The sequence below is a fragment of the Schistocerca cancellata genome, chromosome 6, assembly GCF_023864275.1.
Source record: "Schistocerca cancellata isolate TAMUIC-IGC-003103 chromosome 6, iqSchCanc2.1, whole genome shotgun sequence".
Lineage (NCBI taxonomy): Eukaryota > Metazoa > Arthropoda > Insecta > Orthoptera > Acrididae > Schistocerca > Schistocerca cancellata.
In genome coordinates, this window is record NC_064631.1 from 283916890 (window position 1) to 283942847 (window position 25958).

The window sequence follows — 25958 nt, forward strand, 5'->3', positions numbered from 1 at the left end:
ATGGTATGGGTTTTATTGAAACCGAAAAAAAGTGCAAAAACCAGCCAACAGATGGTGCGGGACAGCAACACTTCAATGACAGTGCAAGGGAATCGTGTATAAAGTGAGCTGCTGTTAGAGCAAGCGAGAGAGTGAGATCATCCCAAGCCTGGCTGATAAACTTCTGCTGGAAGGTACGGCTTTTATGCAGGATGGCACTCCACTCCATATTGTTACACTTCTGACAGATCTCTTGCACACATCATTTGTGAGGATTGTGTGCTGAGCTACCATTTCCATCGTGCTTGGCTACCTAGGTCCCCAGACCTCAGTCCAAATGACCATTGGTGTGGGATTACCAGAGGTTGTAAAGTCTATTGTGATCGTTAGACCTCATTAGGTATGCTAAAAGACAAATATCCAATGGCAGTTTCTCTCCATACCTAGTTATATACTGCACATTTTCGGAAGGGGGAGCAGTCAAATTAGACATTACCTGCAATTGTGGCAAGAGTATATCACTAGTCAACAATTTTGTGACTATAGTATTTGGTAATGCATTTTACTTAAGCTGTGTGTTACTTAACCAACTCTCTGGAAATGTTAGTGTATTGCATCATTTTTTTTCTTCTCATCAATGGTCAAGAAACAACATATTTAATTTAGCCTTCATGATTTGGCAAAGTAGAACATTTTGTACATAATTTTACGAATTTGTATGCAGTTACTTCAAACAATTCCGCATGAAACCAAAATTTCATCATCAAAATTCCAGATCCTGCATGGATTCAAAAACCAGGTCGGTGAAGAGAACTGGAAACGATTCTCTGACCAATTCCCACCACAGCTGAAGGAGAGACTAGGCTCCATGTATGGTGTCTGAACAGAGATTACAGGTATGGCAAAAAAAGTGACTTCAGTTGCTGGAGGTGGAAATATATGAAAAAGTGCAATAGGAAGTATAATTAGTTTTACTACAAAATAATAAAAAGCTAAGAGACAATTAAAATTCTCAGTTGCAGCACACACTAACTCACTTGGTTAGTGACTAATGTGAAATTTTGTAGTAGGTACATCCATACTGTGGCTAATGTCATGTCTCCAGTACTAGAATTTGTATTGCAGTGTTCTGCTACAGGTGACTAAATGCCTCAACATGGATGCCTTCCCCTCCCCTCCCACTCTCTTCCCTTTTCCTCCCCTCCCACTCTCTTCCCTTTCCCTCCCCTCCCACTCTCTTCCCTTTCCCTCCCCTCCCACTCTCTTCCCTTTCCTCCCCTCCCACTCTCTTCCCTTTCCCTCCCCTCCCACTCTCTTCCCTTTCCCTCCCCTCCCACTCTCTTCCCTTTCCCTCCCCTCCCACTCTCTTCCCTTTCCCTCCCCTCCCACTCTCTTCCCTTTCCCTCCCCTCCCACTCTCTTCCCTTTCCCTCCCCTCCCACTCTCTTCCCTTTCCCTCCCCTCCCACTCTCTTCCCACCCCTCCCACTCTCTTCCCTTTCCCTCCCTTCCCACTCTCTTCCCTTTCCCTCCCCTCCCACTCTCTTCCCTTTCCCTCCCCTCCCACTCTCTTCCCTTTCCCTCCCCTCCCACTCTCTTCCCTTTCCCTCCCCTCCCACTCTCTTCCCTTTCCCTCCCCTCCCACTCTCTTCCCTTTCCCTCCCCTCCCACTCTCTTCCTTTCCCTCCCCTCCCACTCTCTTCCCTTTCCCTCCCTCCCACTCTCTTCCCTTTCCCTCCCCTCCCACTCTCTTCCCTTTCCCTCCCCTCCCACTCTCTTCCCTTTCCCTCCCCTCCCACTCTCTTCCCTTTCCCTCCCCTCCCACTCTCTTCCCTTTCCCTCCCCTCCCACTCTCTTCCCTTTCCCTCCCCTCCCACTCTCTTCCCTTTCCCTCCCCTCCCACTCTCTTCCCTTTCCCTCCCCTCCCACTCTCTTCCCTTTCCCTCCCCTCCCACTCTCTTTCCTTTCCTCCCCTCCCACTCTCTTCCCTTCCCCCTCCCCTCCCACTCTCTTCCCCTCCAATCCCCTCCCACTCTCTTCTCCTCCCCTCCCCTCCCACTCTCTTCCCTTCCCCTCCCCTCCCACTCTCTTCCCTTCCCCTCCCCTCCCACTCTCTTCCCTTCCCCTCCCCTCCCACTCTCTTCCCTTCCCCTCCCCTCCCACTCTCTTCCCTTCCCCCTCCCCTCCCACTCTCTTCCCCTTCCCACTCCCACTCTCTTCCCCTTCCCACTCCCACTCTCTTCCCCTTCCCACTCCCACTCTCTTCCCCTTCCCACTCCCACTCTCTTCCCCTTCCCACTCCCACTCTCTTCCCCTTCCCACTCCCACTCTCTTCCCCTTCCCACTCCCACTCTCTTCCCCTTCCCACTCCCACTCTCTTCCCCTTCCCACTCCCACTCTCTTCCCCTTCACACTCCCACTCTCTTCCCCTTCCACTCCCACTCCCTTCCCCTTCCACTCCCACTCCCACTCTCTTCCCCTTCCACTCCCACTCCCACTCCCACTCTCTTCCCCTTCCACTCCCACTCCCACTCCCACTCTCTTCCCCTTCCACTCCCACTCCCACTCCCACTCTCTTCCCCTTCCACTCCCACTCCTACTCTCTTCCCCTTCCACTCCCACTCTCTCTCTCTTCCCCTTCCACTCCCACTCTCACTCTCTTCCCCTCCCACTCCCACTCTCTTCCACTCCCACTCTCTTCCACTCCCACTCTCTTCCACTCCCACTCTCTTCCACTCCCACTCTCTTCCACTCCCACTCTCTTCCACTCCCACTCTCTTCCACTCCCACTCTCTTCCACTCCCACTCTCTTCCACTCCCACTCTCTTCCACTCCCACTCTCTTCCACTCCCACTCTCTTCCACTCCCACTCTCTTCCCCTTCCACTCCCACTCTCTTCCCCTTCCACTCCCACTCTCTTCCACTCCCACTCCCACTCTCTTCCACTCCCACTCCCACTCTCTTCCCCTTCCACTCCCACTCCCACTCTCTTCCCCTTCCACTCCCACTCTCTTCCCCTTCCACTCCCACTCCCACTCTCTTCCCCTTCCACTCCCACTCCCACTCTCTTCCCCTTCCACTCTCTTCCCCTTCCACTCTCTTCCCCTTCCACTCTCTTCCCCTTCCACTCTCTTCCCCTTCCACTCTCTTCCCCTTCCACTCTCTTCCCCTTCCACTCTCTTCCCCTTCCACTCTCTTCCCCTTCCACTCTCTTCCCCTTCCACTCTCTTCCCCTTCCACTCTCTTCCCCTTCCACTCTCTTCCCCTTCCACTCTCTTCCCCTTCCACTCTCTTCCCCTTCCACTCTCTTCCCCTTCCACTCTCTTCCCCTTCCACTCTCACTCCCACTCTCTTCCCCTTCCACTCTCACTCCCACTCTCTTCCCCTTCCACTCTCACTCCCACTCTCTTCCCCTTCCACTCTCACTCCCACTCTCTTCCCCTTCCACTCTCACTCCCACTCTCTTCCCCTTCCACTCTCAGTCCCACTCTCTTCCCTTCCCTTCCCACTCCCACTCTCTTCCCTTCCCCTCCCCTCCCCTTTCCCTTCCACTCCCACTCCCACTCTCTTCACCCACTCCCCCCCTCTTGCTCCCCCCTCCTGCTTCCCTCCCCCCCTCCTGCTACCCCCTGTGTCTCAAACTCTCCCACCCTTCTATATAGTGATGTAATATCTTAATATGTTGTTTGCACGCCCGTCTTCCACAGCAGCTGTTAAAATCTGTTACTATAGATTATCTGCCTTGGGCTGATTACAACTTAATTAAAAAGAATTACACCAGCCACATTTAGCTTTTGTTTATATAGCGTCATTTGTGATTATTGGTGTTTCTTGGCGTATTCTGCTCCTTCCATCTTTGCTATCAGTGGTGGGCAGTTTTTGCCATTCTGCATTGTTTTCTGCACTGCATTTTTTGCACTTCACTTTTTTTACCTGTTTCTCATTCTGCACTACCAGGAGCAAAATATGTAAAGAAACTCCAATAACCATGGATGATGCTTTACAAATATAAGCAAAACATGTCTGATGTAACTCTTTTTTAATTAAATTGCAGTCAGTTCAAGACGGATAATCTAAAGTAACAGGTTGTAATATCTCAGCATCATAATTATGTACATACTTTCCCATGATTGGTCGCAGACACCAACAAATTATCATTTAAGCGTATGCATTTGATTTACAAATGTTGTATTGAAAAAATGTGATAGATTGATGACATTGTTGCTGCAGTTTCCAGTCAACATGTTCTGTATGTGTTCTGCACACCTGTACACATTATTGGATAGGAAAATGAATTACTATCAATTGATGTAGACCTAGTGTTGGATAAAAGGCAGATGCGAAATGTTCAGCTATAGAAGGCAAAGAGTGGCTGCACTCTGTAATAAACTTGTTTGCTGTTACTGCTATAGCATAGCTGTCATTGTGAATGCCTCAATATAGAACATTGGGTTTAATATCCTGGTGCAGGATCCTTTCTTAGCAATTGAAATTCATCTAATAACCATATTGTACAGATGTTGTCATAGTCCATTACGTTGTTTAAATAATTTAAGAATTTTTTGTCTTTTCAAATTTCAGGTTGTTTTTGATGTCGCATTATAACCCATTTAGTGGGGTGTTTTTTTTATATGAGAAAAGAACAAACATCACAGTATTTCATGAAAATCACCAATCTCACATTATTTCACAAAAATGCCAGTCCCGCATCATTGTTTTGGGAAATTTTTATTTTCCTACTTGTTAGCTTTAAGTCCAGTTACCTCCAGTTCCATGTGACAAAAGCTGTGAAAATGTTCTTGAGTTGGTCTTTTCTGATGTCTTGCATATCATCACATAAACAGTTGAGCCAAAACAATGACCACCGCACATGACAAGACTGAACAAATGGTGCCTGGTAGCATTGCAGACATGCGATGCAGTAAGAAAAGTTTGTAAGCAGAGCAGAGATGAATGGCGATTTATTATACTGGCGATGTAGAGCAGATTAATACAGCCAAGCACCTGGTAACAAGCAGCTAATGAACAGTTGTTCACATACTACTGTTGTGTTCATCTGTGGAAAGTGGCTGAAGGACACAAACAGTTAATAGGCAACAGTGTGTTGGATGTCCTGACCTCAGGTTTGAGGCTTGCTACCTCTGTAAACAGTATAAGTAATGATCTGTAAAATCTTGTGAAACAAAGAAATGTTGGTGCAGTCACAAGTGTCGCGGAACAATGTTTACCTTGCATTGTTGAGCACAGGTCTCTGTAGCAGATGGCCCATACGTGTTTCCATATTGAACCACGACATAACTATGATGGCAGGTTGGATCGTGTGTCAGTGGAATGAGTGGCTTGGTTGGGTGAATCACATTTCTTGTTATACCAAGTAAACGCTTGTGGCTGGCTATGTATCCAGGGGACATCTGCTTGAAATGTGCACCACACCCCAGATAAAGACCATTAGAAGCAGTATTATGCCACAGGGGCATGCACCTGCATTTCCATGGCATATACGGTAGTAATCAAAACTGACAGCTAAAGACTACAAGAACTTTATTGCTTACCATGTGCATACCTTAATGCTCGCTATGTTCCCAGAAAGGGTTGACATTTTTGAACAGGTTAAATGTCCTTGTCACAAGGCCAAATTGGTGCTACAGTGGTTTGAGGAGCATGATGGTGAATGCAAGTTGGTGTCTTTCCACCAAATTCGCTTGATGCATACCCAGTGGAACACATCTCAGATACTATCAGGTGCCAGCTCTGTGCCCAGAGACCACCAGTCCATATTTTCAGGATTTTCTTGACAGAGCATAGATATCTGGGGCCACTTACTTGCAGAAACTTGCCAAGGATTTGTCAAATCCACATCACATACAATAACTGCTGTATTGCGTTCTAGAGGTAAACCAACACACTATTACGTAGGTGGTTGTAATGTTAACAAACGTGATTGAATCTTCAGCAGATGAAACCAGTAGATTATATACCGAGGCATATCAGTCATATTCTTTGCATTGGAGATTTTAGGAACAGTATTCTTTCATTCCTATTTGAAGTTTCACGACATTCCACAGCATGTTTCATCCTTATCACAAGCTTATTGTTGTTAAAATGGCAGTTATCTTTCATACAGTATATTCTATCACATTCAGTTTGGAATAAAATGTTTTGTGCTTTGCAGCTTTCAGACCAGTTATGTCATAGCTTTTACTTCGTATACAGGTGCTACAATGAAAAAATGACTATAACAACTTGGGGGAAAGTGGCAACATTCATGAAGGTGCATTTGGAATGGGGATGTAGTAGTAACAAAGGTGAAAAAATTCCAATAGTTAAATTTTGTCCATCTCTGGTAAGAGAACTTCAAGCTTCTGACACAGGACTGAGGAAAGCTGTCTGGGGAAGGTGCTCTGATAACAAATCCATGATGATTTACTGTGAGGTGTTTCTCAAAGTATGATAGCGTGTGCATGCTTAAAGAAAGCTTCTCCAGCCTGTAAATGCACAGTTTGATTTAAGAGAAACAAAATACAAATAAAGATCATGCAATACATCACAATAAGTTGTCAAGTTACACGCTTATTGTGTGGAAAAGCTATTAACTATAGATAATGAGACTAAAGATGAAATTACTTCGATACTTGTATTGAACACAATGGAAAAAATAAAAATTGATATATTTTTAACTTTTCCAATGTGTTTCCAAATCTGTGATCGAAGAGGAGGTTGGAAAATATGTACGGAAAGCTTAAAACGAATCAAGTGCTTAGATTTCTTTACTTCGAAACTTAAAGGCCAGATAAATTAATGTGCTCACACACACACACACACATTCAAAGGTTTTAGGGGCTGTAATACCTATTTGTACAAAAATTAGAAACCCAACATATGTTATGTCATTAATCATAATTACCTATTTCTGAGGCTCAGTTATTATTTTGAAACTGAGAATTGTTCAGGAACTTTATTTGGTCTTGAAGTTGGTATCTAAAAATTTTATTTGGTTTGTGTGTTCAAACTGGTAAAACTCCCAAAACATTTTACAGTGCACAGATTTCTTCAGTTGAAAGCTGTTTACAGAAGAGTTGTTATGCCTAGCACAGATGAACAGGAGCAGTTGGATATTTCAGATTCTTTCATTTTTAAGTTACATACAAAAAGTAACTGGCTGGTAAGTCAGTTTAGAGGAAGGCAGTGGCGTGCCACCTCCAATAGGGCTATGTTTAGTACAGCAGCATAGTGTTCGGACCAACCTTGAGATTGATGAAAACTTTTCTTAACTTTCTGAGAAAGCAGTTGAGTGGTGATCTACACAGAGAGAAAGAGAACATTAGGCTTTCCTGGCATAATAAGTCTTGAAAGTCTCTGTTTCCTGCTGGATTCTAAAATCAGCTCACTTCAATATTTCGTCGATCCAACTGTTTTCCATCTTCAGGAGAATGCTTCTTCTGCTGATAAGTCCCACTGAGAACTGATGCCAGACTGTAAATCGACATCCTATATGGGCCACCAAACCATATATGCACCACTATTCACAGGACCAGGTGGAAGAAAGAAGGCAAGAAGTGTCCCACATGCTACATCGGGCTCAACCACCACGAGATGACATCCCTTCCACAGAGAGTAACCATTTGTTCAGTCAGGAATTATGATGTTGTAGTAGTTTTACCAGCTGACAAGGGGAATGCCACAGTAATGACATGGGATGATTACTTCCTTAAAATGGATTTACTACTCAACGACCTGGCTTACGGAAGACTATGTAGTGACCCCACAGAAGGGATTAAGCCCAAGAAACTTTTACTTTTGAAAAGGAGCTCATTGTCCAAAGATTTGCATAAGAAATTTCATCTTGGTGCCGCCATTCCACCCAGATTGTTGTTGTTCTGGTTGTAGTTGTTGTTCTGGTTGTTGTTGTTTTTGTTCTGGTTGTTGTTGTTGTTGTTGTTGCTGTTACCTTCAGTCCAGATACTGGTTTAATGCAGCTCTCCATGCTACTCTATCCTGTGCTGTGCAGGCCTCTCCATCTCCAAATAACCACTGCAACCTACATCCTTCCGAATCTGCTTAGCATATTCATCTCTTGGTCTCCCTCTATGATTTTTACCCTCCACAATTCCCTTGAATACTAAATCGGTGATCCCTTGATGCTTCAGAATGTGTCCTATCAACCGATCCCTTCTTCTAGTCAAGTTGTGCTACAAATTCTTCATCTCCCCATTTCTATTCAGTGCCTCCTCATTAGTTACATGATCTACCCGTCTAATTTTCCGCATTGAAAGATTCTATTCTATTCTTTTCATGTCTAAACTGTTTATCTTCCATGTTTCACTTCCATACATGGCTACACTCCATACAAATTCTTTCAGAAACGACTTCCTGACACTTAAATCGGTATTCAGTGTTAACAAATTTATCTTCTTCAGAAACGCTTTCCTTGCCATAACCAATCTGTTTTTATCCTCCCTACTTCGACCATCATCAGTGTCTCCCCAAATAGCAAAACTCGTCTACTACTTTAAGTGTTTCATGTCCTAATCTAATTCCCTGAACATCACCTGATTTAATTCAACTACATTCCATTATCCTCATTTTCCTTTTGTTGATGTTCATCTTATATCCTCCTTTCAAGACACTGTCCATACCGTTCAACTGCTCTTCCAGGTCCTTTGCTGTCTCTGACAGACTTACAGTGTCTTCTGCAAACCTCAAAGTTTTTATTTTTTCACCATGGATTTTAATTCTTAATCCAAATTTTTCTTTTGTTTCCTTTACTGCTTGCTCAATATACAGATTAACATACGGGATAGGCTACAACCCTGTCTAACTCCCTTCCCAACCGCTGCTTCCCTTTGATGCCCCTCGACTCTTATAATTGCCATCTGTACAAATTGTAAATAGCCTTTCACTTCCTGCATTTTACTCCTGCCACTTTCAGAATTTGAAAGAGAGTATTGCAGTTAACATTGTAAAAAGCTTTCTCAAAGTCTACAAATGCTAGAAACGTAGGTTTGCCTTTCCTTGATCTATCTGCTAAGATAAATCATTGGGTCAGTATTGCCTTGCATGTTCCAACATTTCTACAGAAAACAAACTGACCTTCTCCAAGGTTGGCTTGTACCAGTTTTTCCATTTGTCTGTAAACAATTCGCGTTAGTATTTTGAAACTGTGGCTTATTAAACTGATAGTTCGGTAATTTTCACACCTGTCAACACCTGCTTTCTTTGGGATTGGAATTATTATATTCTTCTTGAAGTCTGAGGGTATTTTGCCTGTTTCATACATCTTGCCCACCAGATGGTACAGTTTTGCAAGGGCAGGCTCTCCCAAGGCTATTGGTAGTTCTAATGGAATGTTGTCTACTCCTGGGACCTTGTTTAGACTCGGGTCTTTCAGTGTTCTGTCAAACTCATCACACTGTAGCATACCTCACATTTCATCTTCATCTACGTCCTTTTCCATTTCCACAATATTGCCCTAAAGTACTTCGCCCTTGTATAGACCCTCTACATGCTCCTTCCGCCTTTCTGCTTTCTCTTCTGTTGCTTAGGACTGGTATTTCATCTGAGCTCTTGATATTCATACAGGTGGTTCTCTTTTCTCCAAAGGTCTCTGTAATTTTCCTCTCAGCAGTATCTATCTTACTCCTAGTGATATATGCTTCGACATCCTTACATTTGTCTTCTATCCAGCCCTGCTTAGCCATTTTGCACTTCCTGTCTATCTCATTTTTGAGATGTTTGTATTCCTTTTTACCTGCTTCATTTACTGCATTTTTATATTTTCTCTTTTCATCAATTAAGTTCAATATCTCTTCTGTTACCCAAGGATTTCTACTAGCCCTCGTCTTATTACCTACTTGACCCTCTGCTCCCTTCAGTATTTAATCTCTCAAAGCTATCCATTCTTGAAACTTCCTGGCAGATTAAAACTGTGTGCCGGACCAAGACTCGAACTCGTGACCTTTGCCTTTCGCGGGCAAGTGTTCTACCATCTGAGCTACCCAAGCACGACTCACGCCCCGTCCTCACAGCTTTACTTCTGCTAGTACCTCGTCTCCTACCTTCCAAACTTTACAGAAGCTCTCCTGCAAACCTTGCAGAAGTAGCACTCCTGAAAGAAAGGATAGTGTGGAGACATGTCATCGACATTTTTATTTAATGGCAACATTTTTTTAGCAGAATGATGGAGTAGCTGTGGATAGTCCTTTCCATATTCACCAATTTATTTATGGAGGACTTTGAGGATATGGCACTGAGGACTTCAACTTTGCAACCAACATGCAGATGGAAGTATGTAGATTATATGTTTTCTGTCTGGCGCCATGGACGTGATGCTCTCAACCGATTTTTGGACAACTTCAACTGTCTTCACCCCAGCATTAACTTTACCATGGAGGTTGAAAGTGATGGGATGGACGTTATGGTTTACAAAAAACCAGATGGTACTCTGGGACATCCTGAGGATTTCTACTTGCACTTCCGACGTGGACAGTTTAACCCATGAACTTGTGCATTTGATGACTGTTTTTTAAGGAAAATGGATACTTGGGGAACCAGATTCGTCGGGCTATGGAGTTTGGACCATCAGCGGAGGTGCATGAAGAGGAGCATAGGTCAGTGGCCTTGGGGCATATCAATTAAGATGGGAAGAATTTTGAGAAATTTTAACATTAAGAGTGTGTTCCATCCACCTTCAAAGATTAGAGCATTACTTAGCATTGTGAAAGATGATTTGGGGCTTAGGAAGCCTGGTGTATACAAAATTCCTTATCGATGTGGGAAGGCTTAAATCGGCCATTTGATTCGCACAGTTCATGACAGGTGCGTGGAAGATCGCCGTGATAAGAGGCTACAACAGACGGAAAAATCAGCGGTACCAGAACATTGCTTAAAAGAGGGACACAGTATGAAATTTGACAAAACTGTGATAGTTGCCAACACTTCCAGTTTTTGGAACAGTCTCTATAAACAGGCATTTGAAATTAGGTTGGAGGATCATTTAATTAATAGACACAATGGGTTTCCTTTTAGCAGGACGTGGAACCCTTTATCATCCTGCATCAAAGAACATTCTTCAGTGTGACGAGTCCGAGTGTTCGAAAATCATCTCTGAGTGCAATATATGTCGCTGCCATTGTTCTACTAAGGACGGCACCACGTGCCCAGTCTTTGAGGGCAGTAACTGTGATGGGCGGCACACGGCACTGAGGCCTATATTGGACATTGATTTGCAGCCTTGCATCTGTTCTCAGTGTGACTCATCAGCAGAAGCAGTGAGGAAACCCGAAGAAACTTTCAATTAAAGAGAACACATTGCAACATCACCGTTTTTGTTTTCCACCCCCCTACCCTGTTTCTGCTTCTCACATTCGTAAAACTTATACAGAAACAAGTGGTGGCTTTGGTGCAGACAGCACAAGGTGTCTTCCCTTCAATCATATTTTTATAACAAGACAGCCATCAATAATTTACACAAAGGCGGAAATCACAGTCACATGCCTCTAAGTGCAAACAATAGACAAAACCAGCAGAATGTAATGCAGAGTCTTAATTTCCAATCAGTAAAAAAGTTTTTAAGTCAGTTCTATATTTTATTGTTTTGTACCCAGGGGAACAGTATTTTTGACATCTTCTCTGTTGCAGGTGGTGCACGGGGGAGCAGCGAGGGGGGGTGGGTGAAACCACTTTACCGGCAGAGTGGCATGCTTCGGCTGATGCTCCACGGCCCGCATCACACCTGGATTGCGCCGCAATTCTAACATGGCGGCACCCCGGCCTCGAGCTGCAGGGGGGGTGGGGGGTGGGCCGGCGGGGAGGGAGGGGGCAGGGGAAGGGGCGCGAAGCTAGGGCCAGCGGGTTCTCAAAGTTCAGTGTAATGGTCTTTTTATGTTAAAATTCCGTTCTTTCTTGTTGTCACTTTTTATGCTTTAACATGTTTAAAATAGGGAAATTTTTCAGTCGCTACTGGAATTTTGTGGGATGTCAGACAGTTCTAGAAGTGGAATTAGGTTAACATCTAAAAATTAAAGTAACTGTACTTTAAGTTTAGTTTGTAAGATGTACCTAGAGTAATATTTTTAAGGCTTGCATTAATAAAATTATTGGTAAATAGACATTAAAACATTACAATTATAGGTGTGAGGGGAAATATCTGAATCCTCAAGAGACGCCTAAACGGCTCCGACGGACAGTGTATATTGTTCCAAAAATTCTTCGGTAGTCTAGTCCGTCTCTGCTTCCGACCCCTGCATTGCACTTGTGCTGTATATGCAGGAGACTTGGTAAACCCCCTTCCCGGTGTTGTGTAGGAAAATTTCGTAAGTTTGCCACGGCAAGTGGGCCGAGTACTCAGAAGTGCCTTAGTAAGCATCACACGCTACAGCAGGTGCTGCTGCAAATATGTTTCATTTTGTTGAGCCTCACAGATCTAATGCTATTGTTTTTTTGGTGTGAAGCAATGTGTGGTTTTTTTTTTTCCCTTTAAAATGGTGGTTTCACAAGCAGAGTTTTTATTTAGTCACTTGTTAAGTACAGCAGGTCCCTTGATTACTTTTTATTTATGTGTAATGTAGTTCTTTCTATAGTTGTTGAAGATCATTTGATTAAATGCCAGTGACTGTGTGATGCTCAGTTGCTATGAGGTAGGCACAGTAGACCAGCCAAAACATTGGTCTGTAAAATGTTTTCCACAATAATCTCACAGGTCTTCAAGTGAGTCAATTCAGTCGTTTTTAGTGCTGTACTTTTTATGCTGAATAGTGTGTGTGTGTGTGTGTGTGTGTGTGTGTGTGTGTGTGTGTGTGTGTGTGTTATTGTTTTTCAGGAAACTGAGTACAATTAGTTGAGCAGTTATCAGTGAATGTGATTAATAACCTTGGTAAATTTTTAAGTATTTTCTTAATGTGATCAATGCTGTAAGTACGTGTAATACTTTTAAGTTCCTTTTTATAAATGAAGATAGTGAACACTTTATTTCTGTTAATAATTTAATAGTGGATGGATATTTGCTTTACATGACTTGCAGCGTTGTTGCAAGTATCTTTAGGAAATTGTATTTTCATTCTTGTTGAGTGACAGAGCTTATACTGTTTTAAGGTCTCTATGAGAAATGTGTACTTCAGCTCATAAAATCTGTTGTTGACTGAAATTTATATTTTTTTAGTAATCAATTTCTCCCAAGTAACCTTCTTTAAGTTCCTTTGACATAGTTTTGTTCCCAATGACAGAATCTCCACAGTCAGCTTTTCCCCTTAGTCTTTATTCGATTATGTATACTTAGTTGCCATTTCTACTACATCGCTGTTATTTACATTTTCTAAACTATTTCATGTTGTCAGATATTTTAAATCTCCTATCAATAAAATTGCTTTCAATGCAGTTACTGTAAACATAGTCACCTCTCTAATCAAGTGGTTGGTAACTACAATAAAACTCATATATCAGACTTAAAAGTTTAATAACAGAAATGAACCAAATGATGTATAAATTACGGTTTATAAACAGTGTTAATGTGTTCTGGAATCAGTCTTCACTGGTTGATATAATCAGTAGTATGTTAATCAATCCTTTTTGTAGTTGGGTATAATTTTTGAATACACTTTGTGGAATAGTAATTGACTTTTAGTTTTTTGTTTTTTTTTTTTTATTTATGACATTAGTGACTGTGGCAGCTTATTCTTTTTGTTGCCAAGTACTGGTTTCTCTTCTAGAATAAGTATATAAGTAGATTGATAAGTCTTTGATGATGTCATGGTTTTTCCTTATATTGTGCTGTGATAAAAAAAATGCATCCTCCATGTCTGTTGTTGGTGTCCTCATTCATTGCAGGCACATAGAAATTTGATCATTCCATTAATAAATGCGGAAAAGGATACTGATAAATTTACACAGCTTAAAATAATGTTTTGCTCAGATGTTCAATGTTTCACTAATTCCTGCAAATCTTCATACAGTGTACTGTTATTTATTTTTTCTTTTTAAAAAAAGTTACTTGTTATGGATAATTGGTAAATTAATACTGCAGGAGCAGAATTAACTTGTTTTAATAAATTTATGGATGCCAGATTTTAGTACCAAAGTAATAGTAAGTGTCCATGCTTTAGTGATCTGTGATTATGTATAGAATATTATATAAGTTGTAATGTTAAGGGTAGAAATTATATTTTTGTTAGCAAATCATGTGGTACTAAAGTTGTGAATGCACATTTATAATGCTGTCATTTGTTTTCTGTTGTTTAATGTCAGGTGATCTCACTGGAGGGACACTATAAGTTCTGTGACATTTCTAATGTTTCATAAATGCTATGAATTCTAGCCCTTTACCTTGTAAAGCAAACGAAGATTTTTTGCAGAATTTCTTGTTTTACTTTCTCATGGCCTGTTACATGCATCCACTGAGATCACTTGACTTCTCTGTGGAAATGCATAAACATAGTGTAATTATAATTCTGTAATAATATGAAATCAGAATTTTTGTGTATAGTATTTAATGTATATTTTCTATTGTGTAGAAATATTTTTAAGATTTTATGTCACTGCATTTTAGAAGTGATTTCTTATACATAAATGTGTATGTAATAATACTGTGCATATGTAATGTAATTTACTTGTAAATTCTATCTGTTAGTTGAACATTTACACATTGTACAGAATACTCAGAAGAAGTGCAAAATTTAAAAAAAAAGATAAAGGGAGAAACAAAGTATCTGATCCTTCTGTTATAAATGCACATGCTTTCATTAATTGTTACATTATGTCATTTATACTTCATAAAATTGTCAATAATCACTTGATTTTGTTATCATTTCCAAATTAAAATCTTTTGTTGTTTAAGAACTGTTTTGTCATCTTATATTCAAATAGTCTCATGAATCAGCAAGAGTTTTCTTAGGTACTTACCAAAGTATGAAAATGAAATAAACGGCTGGAAATATTGGTCAAGGAATATCCAAATTTCAACAATCGTACCTCTGAGAGTAAAAAGATAGCTTCAATGCACGATTGGACATGACATTAACTTGACTTTTTGTATATTGCACTAAGAGTTATTTTAACATAATATAGTGTCTAACAATTTTTACAAGATAAAATGGCTTTAAATGAATAGAAAAAACACTGGCGTATCCAGTAATCAATGCTAAGATGAATAGCTGAATTTTGAAAGCTCGAATGAAAGCTGCATTTCTCTTTATGAGAGTTGCAATTGACACACCTTTCAGATTTTTAAACCTGTCCCAAAAAATTCAGCAGCAGATTGCAAGGTGCTGTATAGTAAGATGACCTAATCCCATCACTAATTTTAAACTTTTTGTTTGATTGCTTTTGACTGAAAATGTGAACTTCTGTTTCGCAATGCCAGTATCAAATATTTAAGCTCTCCTATTGAAGTCTGGCAGTATTATTGCCATTAAAGTGTGGAGAAAAGCTATTAAAATTTATTCCATCTGGTGCCAACAAAATGATCTTAGATTCGGAAGGCCATGGTACTTCTCTGTGCAGCCTGGTAATGCCTGCTTGATGTTATTGCCAAACTTTGCTGTAATGCATCAGTTGGAACTCGCAGGGGTGATCGACCAATAGTAATTTAGTCAACCATACGTACACCACCAGGTGTTGCACACAGTTCGAACACAGCTCAGACGAAAATATTTCTTCTTCCTCCTATTATTGTTCCAGATCTCTGGCTGCTAGGATTTTGTATATAATATCAGAGTTCTGAACATTGAGTCTGTGGTGGTGTGATCTGTATATGTGGTTTCTGGATGTTACAGTCAACAATTTTGAGTTTAGTTGCTACAAAGAAAGCTGGAATCAGCAGTAGCAATAGACTGAACCATAACTAATAGTTTGAAAACAACCTCCATATTCCCATTCTACAGTTTCCTGAGTCAAGGTAGTTCATATTCTGCAAAATAAAATAATTTTTAGAGTAGTTCATTTTCTTCAAAATATAAGAACAACTTTTTTCTGTGCTTGCTCAGCAACCTAAGATTTGAAATTTCTTATCGAATTTTATCGAGTCATACAACATGGGGGACATTCTTTGTGCCCCTTCTCGTGTAGGCCTCTGCACTACCTCATGCAGGAAGTGGCCTACAGTACCGTCAGAAACATGTCCTGCCGCTTGTCGGGAAATAAATAAAATAAACCAAATCAAAATGGATTGAACCTGACTGATTTTCATCACTGGAAAGCATTTATGAAATGTATATAAGTCTAAGCATCATAGAAAGGCAGTAAATCACATTGTTAATATAAGTGAAACGAAAAAATGTGGCATTGGCAAAATGTTAATAAAGAATTTCTTTTGTGCATGAATGGTTGTAATAATGACATATTCTCAAATAAGAGCAAAATAGTATGTATGAAGTGCCACTCAATGTCTCGAGGTACACGTCTTAGCTTATGCGACATAAAGTTCCATCATCTTTGGCACATGCAGTTGGGAGTTGTAGTGGTGCATGTCAGGACATGTTTCAGTGCTTCTGCAAATTGTGAAATAGATAATGTGAAGGAGCAATGGATTTGTATCAAATTCTGTTGACAGTTGAAGAAAAGTGCAGCTGGAAATCTCCACATGCTGACAGACATTTTGTGAGTGTGCTCAGAGTTGAGCAAGAATATTTGATGGGTTAAAGCACTTGAAGGAAGGCAGAGATCTGTGGAAAATGACAAACATTCTGGTCGACTGTCAACATGCACAATTCCGGAAATGATCATGAAAGTGCTTGACATGATTCAAGAAGAATGAGAGCAAACAATTCATGATGTTGAAGCACACTTAGGCTGTCATATGGTACATGTCAATGAATTGTATCATATGAACTGAACATAAGACAAATTCAAGTGAAGTTTGTCTCTTGTCTCCTCAGCACAACCAACAAAACCTCAGGATTCAGACTTGCATGGAGCTGCAACAAAAAGTTTGTGTGTGTCCAAAATTCTTATCCAGAGTCTTAACTAGTGATGAATCTTGTGTCTACAGTTATGACCTTGAAGCAAAGTTACAATTATAACAATGGACAACTGAATCTTCTCCAAGGCTGGAAAAAGCACTAAAAATTTGCAGCAACTTGAAGTCAGTGCTGATCATTTTTTCCGCCATTTGGAGGAAAGTGCATAAAGAGTTCATAGCACCTGATCAGTCTGTCAACAGGCAGTTTTACTGCAAGGTTTTGAGGCGACATGGAAAATGTATGTTGGAAATGGCCGGAGTTGTGGAAAGAGGAAGATTGACTGGTGCACCATGAAAACACACTTGCACACACATTGCTCGTTGTGAAGAAATTTGTGGCCAGAAACTTTGCAACAGTTCCCCCAACCTCCGTGCTAACCAGACATAGCCCTGTGCAACTTCCACCTGTTCCCAAAGATGAAAATCACTTTGGAAGGGTGACTTTTTCACTCTATTGAATACATCCAAATGGAATCTGAACAAATCCTGAACAAGGACTTCAGTGAGTGCTTCCAAAAAGGGGAACAATGCTGGGATCATTGCATATATACCCGAGGTGACAAAGGAGGGTGAATTAGACACATAAGTATAGTTTTGATTTTTACAGTGAAATTCTCTGATATTTTGGGTAGCACCTTGTATCAATATTTACCTTTACCATATTTTGAAAATTGTAAGTAGGTGTGGAATTTAAATGAGGAGCAATAGTAACAACTCACTGGATGGTAGACACACGGAGATCTCGGTGTACTCAACACTTCTAATTGGTGATTTGTTATCTTTACTCCTTAATCATTTATATGTGTAGTGATCAATTAGTCCTCAAACTAAAAGAATGAAATATTCTAATTTATGTTAAAATAGCAAACCATATTTATGTATTCTCATTTTTGAGGACAGTAGTTACTGAAAAGCTACAAAATATCAGAGGGCATCAGTATAGTGGATACATGAATGTTCTATTGTATTTCTTTAACAAATTACACAAAAACAACCAGAATATGAAGGAAAACACACTTGATGAATTGAATTAGACAGTTACTGTGCTGCTGCCACAGGGAATGTTATGTAAGCAGACTGGGATTCATCAGACATAGTGGCCATCAGTATAACAGTATGCAAAAATTTTGCTAAGTTGGGACATTTGATTGCAGCTAGTGCACAGCATACACTTAACCTCCGTAGTAATGCAAGCACTGGTCTTTTCGTATGCCAATTGTTTTGAGGGAATACCTCAATTCGAGAAACAATTTTCACCACTAGAGTGATACTTCAGTTTTCAATATGTTGTCACATTTTACCATTGGCGCTTGGTGAAATCACTTCGTCGCATGCATACCTCCGCTTTCACAGTGCATATAGTAGCATTGTCACAGGAACATTACCACTGAATGTTAAAAGCATGAAAAATGTGCAGCAGTGGACTCACATTTGGGAGAAATGGATTCAAGATCTCCACCTGCTCACATTGCTTTAAGTTTTCCTAAATCGACGAAATTGATTCTCAGGAGGGTCCTTTGGGAAAGGACATGCCCAATTTTCTACAGTGTCTGCATTTGTGTGTTACTCTAATGACTTTGTCATTAATGTGACATTACAAACTTTCTTCTGTCCGTACTGTTGAGTCACAGATGTGTTGGTTTTTATTGTCCGTGGCTTTTGGACATCACCCATATGTGCAGCCACAGAATAATTTTGTAATATTAAAAAACAATTATCCATTACATTCATTTGCTTTGGAATTAAGTTAATGATCAAAGAAAATTAAAAAATAAGCAGTAATATAAAAGGAGGGCTGAAACACAAATCATACCTATTTTTATTTACTTTATTATAATGTAACATTTTAAAAAACATCCCTTTTACTTCGTTCATACTTGTTCTACCATAGAATCTTGCAGGAGTTTATACACATTTATGCCTTTTGTTGCTAAAATTTTAAATGGTTATTGATAAAGCATTGCCAGAGGACTTTAATATTTTAGCTCCTTGATATCTTCTGTTGCAGGTGAAGAAAATGTGGTTAACATCTGCTCTACAGCTGCACTCTCATGAAGACGTGATCATGTGAGGTGGTTGTGATGTTGCCAGAATTGTCCATGATTCAAGCAGATTTGTGCAATTGTGATTAGAAAGTTTCTGCTGTATGTGCAGTTTGGCTAGTAATGATGTGATGGGAGATTAGCTACCACTGTGGCTTATCATCTCACTTTAATTTCCTAAGACTGATTGATGTTTTTGTTCCATCAGGCCCTGATTTTAGTCCTTGTATGTAGGGAATTGTCAGGTGGCACTTCATCATCCTTGACCAGAGTATCTGCTCCATTTCTCTTTATTCTGCTGTGCACTTTCATCCAAAATATGAGTTATTTAGGTGAAAAGGCTCCCGAACTGCTTCTATAACCCATTAGCCGAAAAAAATGTTTAGTATTGGTTACATCGTAGCATTTTAAATCCGTCATAACTAAGCTTGAATCTGATGCTCTAAGAATTATTTCTTCTCGAACTTCTTTTGCAGATTTAAGTCCCTTCTAAATCATTGAGTATGGTCGCTACTTCAGGGAGATTAAATTTTTCTACTCTGTTAGTCTTGCCATGTACAAATGCACTTCCTGCTCCATCTTTATGTTTAGCCCCATCTGCATAAGTCATAGGGGGTGTCCATACTTGCAAGCCACACATCACGCTGGTAAATGCCAAACAACGAATCGCTTGGTGTAAGGATGATTGAACAGTGGAACAGCGTTGTGTGGAGTGGCAAATCACAGTACACAGTGTGGCGATCCGATGGCAGGGTGTGGGTATAGTGAATGCCCAGTGAACGTCCTCTACCAACATGTGTAGTGCCAACAGTAAAATTCCGAGGTGGTGCTGGTGGTGGTGTTATGGTATGGTCATGTTTTTCATGGCAGGGGCTTGCATCCCTTGTTGTTTTGCATGGCACTGTCACAGCATTGGCCTACATTGACATTTTAAGCACCTTCTTGCTTCACACTGTTGAAGAGCAATTCGTGGATAGCGACTGCATCTTTCAACACGAGCGAGCACTTGTTCTTAATGCATGGCCTGTGACGGAATGGTTACATGACAATAACATCCCTGTAATGGACTGGGGCTGCACAGAGTCCTGACCTGAATCCTATAGAACAACTTCGGAATGTTTTGGAACGCCGATTTCGTGCCAGGCCGTACCGATTGACATTGATACCTCTCCTCACTGCAGCACTCCATGAAGAATAGGTTGCCATTCCCCAAGAAACCTTCTAGCACCTTATTGAACATATGCCTGCGAGAGTGGAAGCTGTCGTCAAGGCTAAGGGTGAGCCAACACCATACTGAATTCTAGCATTATCGATGGAGGGCACCACTAACTTGTAAGTGATTTTCAGTCAGGTGTCCTGATACTTTTGATCGCATAGTGTACATCAACCCAGGGTGTGCACAGTGGGAAATTTTCTACGTACTAGCTAAGTAAATAATGTTTCTACGCGAACTACTTTTATAGACTTGAGGAAGAAGTGAAACGTTATTTTGGACGAGCAATGATCAGCATGTTCCACCACAAAATGATCCATCTACATCTGTACACATACTTTGCAAGGTTCTATTTGGTGTGTGATGGAGGGTACTTGCTCCACTACTAGTCTCTTCCTTTCCTGTTCCTCTTGCAAATAGAGGGGGGGGGGGGGGGGGGGCAGACTGTTTATATGCCTCTACAGAGCCCTAATTTCTCGTATTTTCATGATCCTTAGCGTGAAGTGTATACTTGTGGCTGTAGAACAGTTTTGCTGTTAGCTTCAAATGCCGGATCTCTAAATTTCCTCAAAAGTGCTCCTCGGAAAGAACATAATCTTCCTTCCAGGGATTCCCATTTGCATTCCCAAAGCACTCATATGCTATTTTAATCTATTGATTACAAATCTAGAAGCCCACCTCTGAATTGGTTTGATGTTTTTCTTTAATCTAATATTGTACAGATCTAAAACACTCAAGTAGTTCCAAGGGTAGGTCACTCTGGTGTCCTGTATTTGAATGCTCTACTGCAGACACTGAGGGCTTTATACCAGCACATGTGGTTTCTTTAGGCTATTTTGTATTGCTAAACTGTACCAGAGGCATCCACAGTGTAAGGTGATCTTAAAGTGCACTAAATGTAAATATAAGGTCTGCTCCCAACAAACACTTGTAACAGCTTGAAGTAAACAGCCTGAAGTATATTTGTGGCACGTTCCATTTTTTAATTACATTCTAAATGTGGTGGATACTTTTAGATGTAGCTCTAAGTACTTAACCACACTTGATTGAAAGATAACATAAAGGGGCCTTAGCTTATGCTTCTTATTTTGTTAAGCCTATATCAAGTATCTATGCAAACAGATTATTTCTGAGGTGCTATATTGAGGCAGCTCTCATTCAGCCATGCATGGAACACTATTATAACATTATTCAGAAGCTGCTAATGCTCAGCAAAACTATCACTTTGAGTATAAATACTTAAATCATCTACATGCACCAATGCTTGAGTGGAACATTGACTGTAGGTCTGATGTAAATCGATTAAACAGTTACAGTGATGACAACAAGACTTGTTCTCCTTGGCACTACTGTTTCACTGTCCCATATAATGTTCAGGCATCTGTCAATCAACAAGCAGAGTATTTTGTGGATGAATGACAACAAGAAGTCGTGATTCTTTAACTTATTCGTCAGTAGATGCATAAAGATTGTCATAAGTGTAATGTCCATACACACTGCAAGTAAATATCATCACTAAATGTGAGTGACATATCAGTGGCAAATGATACCAGGATTTTAGTTGTGTCTTTATCCTTTCTCAAAATGGTTTGTCTTAAGAGGCAGTGTTCCACAGTCCTCATTCCACCATTTTAATTTGTGTTTAATCATCCATTCCACCATCTTAAACACACACAGTGGAAGAGTAATGAACCTGTATGACAAAGCGTACTTGGATGCTTTACTGATATTATGTACTGGTTTGACCCAAGTAGTCTTCATTTCTGAAATATGGCTTTGGTAGGGCCATATTTTCTTTAATTCTTGAGCAGGTGTGGCTGTGTATAAAGTGCTCCAATCACAAATAGCATTGTCTTGTACCATTCCATTTTTGCTTTACAATTGCGAGCCCATACCTATTCCTTCATAATTGTTTCAGCTAACCAGTTTGATGCCATACATCCAAGTGAGCAGCAGTAATATAAAATAAACAGCGAGATAGATGAGAAAAAATTTATGATCCATGCAAGAAAATGACCCAGATTCCAAGCTAGCAGCACAATCCCACACTGAGGCAGTTATCTAAAAGATAATTAATAATCAAATAATTGGTTGGCAGGGATCTGATTGAACTGCTTTTTAATGTTTCCTGTGTGTCTTTACTGTGGGATGAAATTTGCATGTGGCAACAGTGTTACAATGAAAAGTTAATTTTATTATTCTTTAATACCTGTTCGAGGGTTAAGATGTTCAATAGTTGAATTTGTTTATTCTCTGGCATGTTTTAGAGCATTGAGAATGAATGTTATCTGGTCCTGAGGCAGTATTCTTCCTGTGGGCTATTGCCCAATATTTTGTTAGGGAGACACTTCCATTTAGTAAATGTCCCATCTGACTGTGTACCATGGGCTCATCTCTGTCCTGTTCTGCTGCATATATGGTAAGATAGCATAAAACATAACTCAAAGGTTTTTAAATGTTGACTGTAAGGTTCCCATTACTGTATTAATTCGTCTTAACCTCTTGCTGTTATCCCAACAATATTCATGGAGGATTCTTTAGGTGGATATTCATAATTTCTTCCACCTTTCCCCACAGATGCTTCATGCTTGCCTGTATGCGACTTATATTAAGAAAGTTCCCTTCTACGGCTTCTCACTTGCAGATTTTGAGTGCTGCTCTGCTCTCCTCTCCAGCTGACATCTTATGTTCTTTATACTATTGTCCTCACAAGACCAGAGGTAGCCTTGCAGAGACATAGAAGGGCATGTTTTGCGGATTTGAGATCCCAGCTGCCCTTTCGATAGCATGGATAATATTGGTATAGTCAACTCACACATCCCCACTTTCCTTGCTTCTACATCAGCACCTCCTCCTATTGCACCCACTTTGCTTTTTGTATATTCTATTTCTATAGTGGAGCTGTTATCGGTATCGGTAGGTAGTCAGACACTAGTGGCTTTTGTAAATTCTCAGCTAGCTTGCTGTGCAAAATTATCTGAGGCGAAACTGACAACAGCACTTTTTTTGGTGGCAGGTCTCCTAATTCCAGTTGGCGTTCCATTGTTTAATGCTACTAGTATCTTCGCATCTTTCATCTGTTATTTCCCTTCCAACCCTGTCTTCGACATTTAGGTCCCAAGTGGGATAATGAACATTCGTGTTTCCGACTATTACCTTCAGATGGTTCACAGCATTAATTATTTCCATTCTCTTATTTACTTCTTAGGAGGCCTGGAAATCCATCCCTTGTACGCAGAGTGAACCTACTGTCCCTTTATCATAGCATTTTTAAGATTTAGTTGCATATGTGAAAAGCGTGTACCATTTTTTTTATAAGAATGGCACTTCCTCTGTAGCCATCCCTCCTATCTTTTCGTATCACACTATATACTGGAAATGATAGGTTCATCGGATTGGATCCGTGTTTCTAAAAATGCCACATACAGATATACTTAAAGTTATAACAGTTTTAAGTAGCCTATCTTCGTTCAACTTAATGAATAAGCATTCCACTGTATAATGTTAATGAATTTGATCATAAGTACTGGTGTTGTAAGTAAATTCACACTTCAGTCTTTTACACTACTGGCCATTAAAATTGTTACATCACTAAGATGACGTATAACAGACGTGAAATTTAACCGATAGGAAGAAAATGCTGCGATATGCAAATGATTAGCTTTTCAGAGCATTCACACAAGCTTGGTGCCGGTGGCGACACCTACAATGTGCTGACATGAGGAAAGTTTCCAACCAATTCCTCATACACAAACAGCAGTTGACCAGCGTTGCCTGGTGAAACGTTGTTGTGATGCCTCGTGTAAGGAGGAGAAATGCATACCATCATGTTTCCGCTTTGATAAAGGTCGGATTGTAGCCTATCGCGATTGCGGTTTATCGTATAGCGACATTGCTGCTCGCATTGGTCGAGATCCAATGACTGTTAGCAGCATATGGCATTGGTGGGTTCAGAAGGGTGATATGGAATGCTGTGCTGGATCCCAACGGCCCCGTATCACTAGCAGTCGAGATGACAGGCATCTTATCCGCATGGCTGTAACGGATCGTGCAGCCACGTCTTGCTCCCTGAGTCAACAGATGGAGACGTTTGCACGACAACAACCATCTGCATGAACAGTTTGATGACGTTTGCTGCAGCATGGACTATTAGCTCGGAGACCATGCCTGTGGTTACCCTTGACTCTGCATCACAGACAGGAGCGCCTGCGATGGTGTACTCAACGATGAACCTGGGTGCACGAATGGCAAAACGTCATTTTTTTTGGATGAATCCAGGTTCTGTTTACAGCATAATGATGGTCGCATCAGTGTTGGGCGACATCACGGTGAATGCACATTGGAAGCGCATATTCGTCATCACCATACTGGCGTATCACCCGGCATGATGGTATGGGGTGCCGTTGGTTACACATCTCGGTCACCTCTTGTTCGCATTGACGGCACTTTGAACAGTGGACGTTACATTTCAGATGTGTCACGACCTGTGGCTCTACCCTTCATTCGATGCCTGCGAAACCCTACATTTCAGCAGGATAATGCACAACCACATGTTGCATGTTGCAGGTCCTGTACGGGCCTTTCTGGATACAGAAAATGCTTCACTGCTGCCCTGGCCAGCACATTCTCCAGATCTCTCACCAATTGAAAACATCTGGTCAATGGTGGCCGAGCAACTGGCTCAACACAATACGCCAGTCACTACTCTTGATGAAATGTGGTATCGTGTTGAAGCTGCATGGGCAGTTGTACCTATACATGCCATCGAAGCTCTGTTTGACTCAACGACCAGGCGTATCAAGGCAGTTATTATGGCCAGAGGTGGTTGTTCTGGGTACTGATTTCTCAGGATCTATGCACCCAAATTGTGTGAAAATGTAATCGCATGTCAGTTCTAGTATAATATATTTGTCCAATGAATACCCGTTTATCATCTGCATTTCTTCTTGGTGTAGCAATTTTAATAGACAGTAGTGTATTATACTGCACTGTGCTGCTGATTCTAACTGCATGGCTGAACTCACTTTTTCAATGCTAGTAATATTATTTCCAATATGTGGTTAGCAAATTGATAATTAATTTTTCCTTTTTAGACCTTTGGTGTGCTTGCAGTGGGTGATGAGTGCTACTATATGGAATCACTTTGTGGTTGTGTGGTACCCAGAATTTCTTACATGTGCTGTACTGTGCAGATCCAGGAACAGCATGTGCCGTATGGATTCTTCCCACCAACACAAGCTTTTCTGAATTGTGCATGTGGGGAAATTACCCTGCAATATATCCCATAACCCTTCTGGCCTCAACCTTCATCATTCATTGTCCTCTCCCACCAGCCCTTTCTCTGTTTCCATTCCAGCACTACACAGCCCTTATTCCACCATCACACCCAGTCTTTTTAACTTCTCTCCTTTCCCATTATCCCATCCCCACTTCTCTGCCGGCCTACCATCTTTCCATCTTGTCCCTGTGCGCTCCTCAACAGCACATCACTGTCTGCCACCCCTACACTACTATCCCTCCCCGCCCCACCCCGCCTCCTCCATACCCCCCATCCAGTCACTACTCCCATCATACAATTGTGCTGCTGCTCGTAGTGTGGTCTCTGTTGCCTGATACTGCAGTCGTGTGTGTGTGTGTGTGTGTGTGTGTGTGTGTGTGTGTGTGTGTGTGTGTGTGGTCTAATTTTGACGAAGGCCTTACTCGCCAAAAGCTATATTTGTGACAGTCTTTTTAATGTACCTATATGCAACTTAGCATCTCCGCTGTATGGCAAGTGGC

General features: G+C 41.0%; 1 protein-coding gene across 1 annotated transcript in view; it reads left to right on the forward strand.

The window, feature by feature from the left end:
• Positions 1-11764, forward strand: part of LOC126088116 (transportin-1) — a 178659-nt gene extending 166895 nt beyond the window's left edge. Inside the window, exons 19-20 of the mRNA XM_049906215.1 lie at positions 755-875; positions 11615-11764. Coding sequence (XP_049762172.1) covers positions 755-862 — 108 coding nt within the window. The 3' untranslated portion in view covers positions 863-875; positions 11615-11764. The remainder of the gene's footprint in view (positions 1-754; positions 876-11614) is intronic.
• Positions 11765-25958: the final 14194 nt, after the last annotated feature.